We start from the raw sequence: 10,000 nt of genomic DNA on the forward strand, positions 1-10,000 counted from the left end.
GTGACGGGGATACCACATGGGTGCATGGTAACTCCCTCATCAATTACATGAAGTGGGTGAGTGTGTTTCAGATCTCTCTCTCTCTCTCTCTCTCTCTCTCTCCTCTCTCTCTCTCTCTCTCTCTCTCTCTCTCTCTCTGGTTGAAGGGTACACTCGGGCACAATAATCTATCTATTTCCTTATTTCCTTTCCTCACTGGGCTATTTTCCTTGATAGAGCCCTTGGGCTTATAGCAGCTTTTCCAACTCTGGTTGTGGTTTAGATAATAATAATAATAACATTATTATTAGTAGTAGTAGTAGTAGTAGTAGTAGTAGTAATGTTATTATTATTATTATTATTATTATTATTATTATCATCATTATTATTATTATTATTATCATTATTATTGATGTTGTTACTAATATTACAGTTATTTGTATAAATGTTAATGTTAAAATAGTATTATCATCACTATTGATAATAATAATAATAATAATAATAATAATAATAAAGGTAAAGATAACAATAAATATAAAGATAAAGTTAATAATAATAGTAATGATAATGATAATGAAAATAAAGATAAAGATAGTAAATAAAAATAACAATAAAAATAACAATAGCAATAACAATAACAATAACAATAACAATAACAATATTAATGACAATTATAATATCACTCAGTAATTCTTTTAGTTTAAGCAAGTATTTCCACTCGGGGTATCAGATCTCCATCCTTCAATCCTCAGGTCCAAGTGAATGGTCTAACAGGACTCATCAAATTCGACACCGAAGGATTCCGACGAGACGTCTCCTTGGACATTGTGGAGCTTACAAAAGAGGGGCTCATTAAAGTTGGAAGGTAAGGAAGGAGAGCTCTTGAGCTTTAGTTCTTGAAGCTCTTTTTTTTATTCAGGTAATTTAGCAAAGGAGAGTTCCAGATTAATTTGATTCTGACGATGTTCATTTGTTTTATTTTTCTTGAAGCTACAACAGTGAAGTTAAATACAAATCAGATTTATTTGATTTTAATTATGCTCATTTTATTTATTTTCTTAAACCTACAACTATGAAGTTAAAAACAAATCAGATTAATTTGATTTGAACTCTGTTCAGTTGATTTCTTTTCTTGAAGTCACAACAATGAAGTTAAAAACAAATGAGATTAATTTAAATTTGACTATTTTCATTTTATTTACTTTCTCGAAGCTACGATAATGAAGTTGAAAACAAATCAGGTTAATTTGGTTTGAACTGTTCATTTGTTTTGTTTTTCTTGAAGCTACAACCATGAAGTTAAAAACAAATGAGATTATTTAAATTTGGCTCTGTTCTCTAGATCAATTTTCTTGAAGCTACAACAATGAAGTTAAAAACAAATGAAATTAATTTAAATTTGGCTATGTTCAGTTGATTTATTTTCTTGAAGCTACAACAATGAAGTTAAAAACAAATGAGATTAATTTGAATTTGGCTATGTTCAGTTGATTTATTTTCTTGAAGCTACAAAAATGAAGTTAAAAACAAATGAGATTGATTTAAATTTGGCTATGTTCAATTGATTTATTTTCTTGAAGCTACAACAATGAAGTTAAAAACAAATGAGATTAATTTGAATTTGGCTATGTTCAGTTGATTTATTTTCTTGAAGCTACAAAAATGAAGTTAAAAACAAATGAGATTGATTTAAATTTGGCTATGTTCAATTGATTTACTATCTTGAAGCTACAACAATGAAGTAAAAAACAAATCAGATTAATTTGAATTTAACTCTGTTCATTTGATTCATTTTCTTGAAGCTACAACAATGAAGTCAAAAACCAATCAGATTAGTTTGAATTTGACTCTGTTCATTTGATTTATTTTCTTGAAGCTACTACAATAAAGTTAAAAACAAATAAGATTAATTTGATTTGAACTCTGTTCAGTTGATTTATTTTCTTGAAGCTACAAACAATGAAATTAAAAACAAATCAGAATAATTTGATTTGAACTCCGTTCAGTTGATTTATTTTCTTGAAGCTACAACAATGAAGTTAAAAACAAATCAGATTAATTTGATTTGAACTCTGCTTATTTGATTTTATTTCTTGAAGCTACAACAATAAAGGTAAAAACAAATCAGATTAATTTGATTTGAACTCTGCTTATTTGATTTATTTTCTTGAAGCTACAACAATAAAGGTAAAAACAAATCAGATTAATTTGATTTGAACTCTGTTTATTTGATTTGTTTTCTTGAAGCAACAACAATGAAGTTAAAAACAAATTTGTTCATTTTTTTTTTTTTTTGACATCAGATTATATACCATATTTATATGTGAGTGTTAAACATATTAAAGTAATATATAGCTTTAATCATAGTCTGCAATGAAATTACAATAAATACTACTACTACTACTACTACTACATGTACCTTTCTTATTACCAACTGTTTTATGGCTAATCTAAGACATCTAAGTCTGTTATCACTATTATCTAGTTTCTCTCTCTCTCTCTCTCTCTCTCTCTCTCTCTCTCTCTCTCTCTCTCTCTCTCTCTCTCTCTCTCTCTCAATTATACAATTTTACAACATTCATCTTACTTATCTTACTGATTGTAAGACATTATACAAAAAGTAACAACCTCTCTCTCTCTCTCTCTCTCTCTCTCTCTCTCTCTCTCTCTCTCTCTCTCCAGCTAAGTGGGACTCCCTTAATCCCTTGATGATACACAATCTAGAATCAATTGAGACATCAAATCTCTCTCTCTCTCTCTCTCTCTCTCTCTCTCTCTCTCAAACAATACACCCAACGTTACACTCTTCCAGATGGGACCCAACTAACGGAGCTAACTATACCAGATCATTCAGTGAAGTACAGCAAGGAATCGTGGATAGTCTGCAGAACAAAACTCTCATCATTGCGTCTGTTCTCGTAAGCATTTTCTCAAAAACATAATCTTCAGGCTTTTATCGTGATTGGCTGTTTGCTCCTTAAAGACACCAGGACAAAAACGCGTTCATTTTGTTTCGTTGCTAGAATATTTTATGGGATTTTCCTTGATAAAAGCATATGGCATAAAAACAAATTTTTTTTTTTCGTCTTTTTGAGTCTTTTTGGGGCAATACTTCATATAGCTTTTATGTTTCCCTGTTTCTTTTTTTTTTACTAGCAAGAAACACACGAAAACTCTTATGTTAACTTATTGGAAACTTTCCTGCCCTGAAATCTATTGGACAGGGATTCAAGAGGCTCATTCTCAATAATTTTTTTTTTCTGCAAAACCTTACGGCATATCTTGTGGAAGCATATATTACAATAAACTAAACTGAATCTTTTAAATTTCTATGTCAATTGGACAACACGAGAAATACCTTAAGTGAATAATAATTTGTTTTCTATTTTTGCAAGTTATCATTATACTACAAAAGCTTTATCTTCTGTAGCATACAAAGATAAAAAATTATTAGCCATGCATTTCATTAACCAAAACATATTGCACAGGTTAACCAACACAGTGTACTTTTACCGTCCCCCTTTTAATTGAAAAATAGATTAGAATAAACTAAACTGCCTTTTTGAAAGTTCTATGTCAAGTGGACAACATGAGAAATACCTTAAGTGAACAATAATTTGTATTCTATTTTTGCAAGTTACCATTATACTACAAAAACACTATCTTCTGTAGCATACAAAGATAACAAATTATCAGCCATGCATTTCATTAACCAAAACATACTGCACAGGTTAACCAACACAATGTACTTTTGCAGTGCCCCTTTTAATGGAAACATTGATTACAATGAACTAAACTGAATTTTTTAAAGTTCTATGTCAAGTGGACAACATGAGAAATACTTTAAATGAACAATAATTTGTTTTATATTTTTTTTTTCTTTTTTGTAAGTTATCAGTATGCTACAAAAGCAATATCTTCTGTAGCATACAAAGATAGAAAATTATCAGCAATACATTTCATTAACCAAAACATATTGCACAGGTTAACCAACACAATGTACTTTTTCCGTTCCCTTATAATGGAAACACAGATTGCAATGAACTAAATAGCCTTTTTGAAAGTTCTATGTCAAGTGGACAACATGAGAAATACTTTGAGTGAACAATAATTTGTTTTCTATTTTTGCTAGTTATCATTATACTACAAAAGCTTTATCTTCTGTAGCATACAAAGATAAAAAATTATACAAAGATAAAAAACTATCAGCAATGAATTTCATTAACCAAAACATATTGCGCAGGTTAACCAACACGTTTTTTCCCTGTGCCCCTTTCACTCGCAGGCTTCGCCTTACACCATGCTCAGAGAAACCTCGGAGCCTATGACTGGAAACGCCAGGTATGAGGGCTTCTGCATCGACCTCATGCATGAGGTGTCAGAGCTTCTAGGGTTCAATTATTCCATCAAGTTGGCGGACGATGGAACTCACGGGAAATTTGTCAAAACTCTGGAGCGCTGGGATGGTATGATTGGAGAACTTCTGGACCAGGTAAGGTGCTGTACAATTGAGCGAAATTGAACGATTTTCTTTTCGTTGTAAAGAGTAGTTATACTGAAAGAAACATATACAAATGTTTATTTAAAGACTATATAGCTACTCAAAGGAAACTTGTCGAAACTCTGGAGCGCTGGGATGGTATGATTGGAGAACTCCTGGACCAGGTAAGGTGCTGTACAATTGAACAAAATTGAACGATTTTCTTTTCGTTGTAAAGAGTAGTTATACTGAAAGAAACATATACAAATGTTTATTTAAAGACTATATAGCTACTCAAAGGAAACTTGTCGAAACTCTGGAGCGCTGGGATGGTATGATTGGAGAACTCCTGGATCAGGTAAGGTCCTGCACAATAGAAGAAAATTAAACAATTTTCTTTTTATATTAAGTAATTCTACTGAAAGAAACATATACAGATGTTTATTTAAAGACTATATAGCTACTCAAAGGAAACTTGTCGAAACTCTGGAGCGCTGGGATGGTATGATTGGAGAACTCCTGGACCAGGTAAGGTGCTGCACAATTGAACGAAATTAAACGATTTTTTTTTGGTTGTAAAGAGTAATTCTACTGAAAGAAACATATAAAAATGTTTATTTAAAGACTATATAGCTACTCAAAGGAAACTTGTCGAAACTCTTGAGCGCTGGGATGGTATGATTGGAGAACTCCTGGACCAGGTAAGGTGCTGTACAATTGAACGAAATTAAACGATTTTCTTTTCGTACTAAAGAGTAATTCTACTGAAAGAAACATATACAAATGTTTATTTAAAGACTATATAGCTATGTTTCATCTCAATAGAGATGCTTAAATCTACGAACCTGTATCCTTAGTTCAATTTTAGATTGGTTTTAACTCCTGAAATAGTTTCTATAAACTCAAGATATTTGAAATCTTTTATAACAGCACTATATAGACACAAATCATAGCTTATTACACCTGTTAAATTCATGGCTTTAAACAAAGCAGAAATCGAAAGACAATACCAGAATTTTATATTACTTGATACCTAACCACTGATAAAAGTAATAAATCTGATATCACCAAAGAACAAAAAGTTTATTATATATATTTATCTGAAATAATTTCCAATTGATAAGCTGGTAAATATTTTAGCCGAAATTAAACATATTTCAGAAAGCTGATCTGGCAATTGGGGACTTGACCATCACCTACGAGAGGGAGCAAGTGGTAGATTTCACTATGCCATGGATGAACTTGGGTGAGCAAATAAAAAGATTTCTAAGACAGTTTTCTTTAGAATAGAGGTAGTTATCTGAAGACACTTTCTCCTAGATTGAAGGTAGTAATCTGAAGACACTCTCCTAGATTGAAAGTGGTTATCTAAAGACACTTTCTCCTAGATTGAAGGTGGTTATCTAAAGACACTTTCTCCTAGATTGAAGGTGGTTATCTGAAGACACTTTCTCCTAGATTGAAGGTGGTTATCTGAAGACACTTTATCTTAGATTGAAGGTAGTAATCTGAAGACACTTTCTCCTAGATTGAAGGTAGTAATCTGAAGACACTTTCTCCTAGATTGAAGGTGGTTATCTGAAGACACTTTCTCCTAGATTGAAGGTAGTAATCTGAAGACACTTTCTCCTAGATTGAAGGTGGTTATCAGAAACACTTTATCTTAGATTGAAGGTAGTAATCTGAAGACACTCTCCTAGATTGAAAGTGGTTATCTAAAGACACTTTCTCCTAGATTGAAGGTGGTTATCTAAAGACACTTTCTCCTAGATTGAAGGTGGTTATCTGAAGACACTTTCTCCTAGATTGAAGGTGGTTATCTGAAGACACTTTATCTTAGATTGAAGGTAGTAATCTGAAGACACTTTCTCCTAGATTGAAGGTAGTAATCTGAAGACACTTTCTCCTAGATTGAAGGTGGTTATCTGAAGACACTTTCTCCTAGATTGAAGGTAGTAATCTGAAGACACTTTCTCCTAGATTGAAGGTGGTTATCAGAAACACTTTATCTTAGATTGAAGGTAGTAATCTGAAGACACTCTCCTAAATTGAAGGTGGTTATCTGAAGGCACTTTCTCCTAGATTAAAGGTGATAATCTGAAGACACTTTCTCCTAGATTAAATGTAGTTATCTGAAGACACTTTCTCTTAGATTGAAGGTGGTTATCTGAAGACACTTTCTCCTAGATTAAAGGTGGTTATCTGAAGACACTTTCTCCTAGATTGAAGGTAGTAATCTGAAGACACTTTCTCCTAGATTAAAGGTGGTTATCTTGAGACACTTCATCTTAGATCGAAGGTAGTAATCTGAAGACACTTTCTCCTAGATTGAAGGTGGTTATCTGAAGACACTTCATCTTAGATTGAAGGTAGTTATCTGAAGACGCTTTCCCTTAGATTGATGTAGTTATCTGAAGACATTTTATCCTAGATTAAAGGTGGTTATCTGAACACACTCTCTTATATTGAAGTTAGTTATCTGAACATACTTTCTTAGACTGAAGCAAGTTATCTGAAGACCCTTTTTAGGGAGTTTGAAGGTACAGTAGTTATCTTAAGGCACTTTTTGGGTGTTGAAAGTACAGTAGTTATCTAAAGGAACTTTTTCCTAGGCTGAATGTAGTTATCCAGTTATCCGTGGACACTTTTTAGATTGAAGGGAGTTATCTGAAGACACTTTTTTTTAAGACTGAAGGTACATTAGTTATCTGAAGGCACTTCTATCCTAGATACTTTCTCTTAAATTGAAAGTAGTTATCTGAAGACACTTTTTATAAGATTCAATGTAATTATCTGCAGACACTTTTCTTAGATTGAGGAAAATTATCTGAAGGCTCTTTTCTTAGACTGAAAGTAGTGATCTGTGAACACTTTTTCTTAGACTGAAGGAAGTTATTTGAAAGCTTTTTCTTCTAGATTAAAGGTAGTTATATAAAGACACTTTCTCTCTGTTTTGAAAAAAAATCCATAGAATAATTTCACATCATTATACCAGCCAAGATTAACATGGTAAAACCAAAATTTATTTTAAATAAAAACAAGATATCAAATAAATTGTTGCACTAGAATTTCTTTCTCCAGAGAAGGATATATAGAAAATCAAAATTTATTTTAATGAAAACATAAAATCTAATAAATAGTTTCAATAAAAAAAATTCCCCAGAGGTGAGTATAAAAATTAAATCAAAATTTATTGTAATACAAAAAAAGATCAAATGAATAGTGGCATTGAATTTTTTCTCTCCAAAGATAAATTTATTCTAATAAAAACCAAAAATCGAATGGTTGCAATAGAATATATTCTCCAAAGATGAATATATGTAAAATCAAAAATTATTCTCATGAAAACAAAAATCAAATAAATAGTTACAATAGAATTTTTTCTCCTAGGATGTATATATGTAAAATCTAAATTAATTGTTATAAGAAAATCAAATAAATTAATGCAATAGAATTTTTTCTCCAAGGGTGAATATATGTAAAATCAAAATTTTAATAAAAACAAAACAAAAATCAAATAAATAGTTATAATAGAATGTTTTCTCCAAGGATGATTATATTTAAAATCAAAATTAATTCTAATAAGAAAAACAAATAAATTAATGCATTTAATTTTTTCTCCAAAGGTGAATATATTTAAAATCAAAATTTTAATAAAAACAAAACAAAAAATCAAACCATTGCAATAGAATTCTTCCTCCAATTCCTTTTTCGAAAAAAAAAAACAAGTCATAACAGTTCCAACACTATTTCTCATCCCCTCTTTCAAAAATTTTTCTCTAAAGATAGTTATTTGTAAAATATAAATTTATTCTAATAAAAACCAAAAAAACATACAAATAAACAGTTGCAATAGCATTCTTCCTCCAATTCCTTTTTCGAAAAAAGTCATCACAGTCCCAGCTCTATTTCTCATCCCCTCTTTCAAAAAATTTTCTCTAAAGATAGATATATGTAAAATATAAATTTATTCTAATAAAAACCCAAAAAACAAACAAATAAACAGTTGCAATAGAATTCTTCCTCCAATTCCTTTTTTGAAAAAAAGTCATAACAGTCCCCGCACTATTTCTCATCCCCTCTTTCCTCTGGCGCCTCCTGTCTCCCCGCCAGGTATCAGCATCTTATACAGAAAGCCCACAAAGAAGCCACCGAACCTCTTCAGCTTCCTATCCCCTTTGTCTTTGGACGTATGGCTCTACATGGCGACAGCCTATCTGGCCGTATCTCTCTTGCTCTTCGTCCTGGCGAGGTGAGTCCCCTTGGTTCTTTTAATCCTGACTTTTCTTTTATAGGGAGTTCGCTATTGTGTGGAGTCTGGAGCACGTAGTAATCCCTGATGCTTTTAAGATATTTACTCTTATAGTTGTGGAATGATCTTCCTAATCGGGTAGTTGAATCAGTAGAACTCCAAAAGCTCAAAGTTGGAGCAAATGTTTTTATGTTGACCAGGCTGACATGAGTCTTTTTATAGTTTATATATGAATCTTTTTTTTATTTAGGGATGCCTTTATGATATTTACTCTTATAGTTGTGGAATGATCTTCCTAATCGGGTAGTTGAATCAGTAGAACTCCAAAAGTTCAAAGTTGGAGCAAATGTTTTTATGTTGACCAGGCTGACATGAGTCTTTTTATAGTTTATATATGAATCCTTTTTTTATTTAGGGATGCTTTTAAGATATTTACTCTTATAGTTGTGGAATGATCTTCCTAATCGGGTAGTTGAATCAGTAGAACTCCAAGAGTTCAAAGTTGGAGCAAATGTTTTTATGTTGACCAGGCTGACATGAGTCCTATTATAGTTTATATATGAATCCTTTTTTTATTTAGGGATGCTTTTAAGATATTTACTCTTATAGTTGCGGAATGATCTTCCTAATCGGGTAGTTGAATCAGTAGAACTCCAAAAGCTCAAAGTTGGAGCAAATGTTTTTATGTTGACCAGGCTGACATGAGTCTTTTTATAGTTTATATATGAATCCTTTTTTTTATTTAGGGATGCTTTTAAGATATATACTCTTATAGTTGTGGAATGATCTTCCTAATCGGGTAGTTGAATCAGTAGAACTCCAAAAGCTCAAAGTTGGAGCAAATGTTTTTATGTTGACCAGGCTGACATGAGTCTTTTTATATTTCATATATGAATTATCTGTTTTTGACGTCGTTAATAGTTTATATAGGACATATCTGTTTTGACGCTGTTACTGTTTTTAGAATAATATATTGTTAATTTATTCTCATCATTTATTTATTTCCTTATTTCCTTTCCTCACTGGGCTATTTTTCCCTGTTGGAGGCCTTGGGATTATAGCATTTTGCTTTTCCAACTAGGGTTGTAGCTTGGCTAGTAATAATAATAATAATAATAATAATAATAATAATAATAATAATAATAATAATAATAATAGCAATTTATGTTGATACCACAATTTTCTTTTTCTTAGTTGTCTATTTTCTATGATTGGTTTTTTCATTATTTTTTTTTTTTTTTTTTTTTTTTAGCATATATGTTTATTCTGGGTTAATGCACCCATAGCAA

At 31.3% G+C, this 10,000-nt stretch overlaps 1 protein-coding gene across 1 annotated transcript in view; it reads left to right on the forward strand.

Moving 5' to 3' along the window:
- Positions 1-10,000, forward strand: part of LOC137634852 (glutamate receptor ionotropic, kainate 2-like) — a 103,672-nt gene that overhangs the window by 47,948 nt on the left and 45,724 nt on the right. Inside the window, exons 8-13 of the mRNA XM_068367405.1 lie at positions 3-56; positions 732-844; positions 2,792-2,897; positions 4,265-4,471; positions 5,621-5,705; positions 8,573-8,711. Of these exons, the coding sequence (XP_068223506.1) occupies positions 3-56; positions 732-844; positions 2,792-2,897; positions 4,265-4,471; positions 5,621-5,705; positions 8,573-8,711 (704 nt within the window). The remainder of the gene's footprint in view (positions 1-2; positions 57-731; positions 845-2,791; positions 2,898-4,264; positions 4,472-5,620; positions 5,706-8,572; positions 8,712-10,000) is intronic.

This window comes from Palaemon carinicauda, chromosome 45 (genome assembly GCF_036898095.1).
Source record: "Palaemon carinicauda isolate YSFRI2023 chromosome 45, ASM3689809v2, whole genome shotgun sequence".
Classification (NCBI taxonomy): Eukaryota; Metazoa; Arthropoda; class Malacostraca; order Decapoda; family Palaemonidae; genus Palaemon; species Palaemon carinicauda.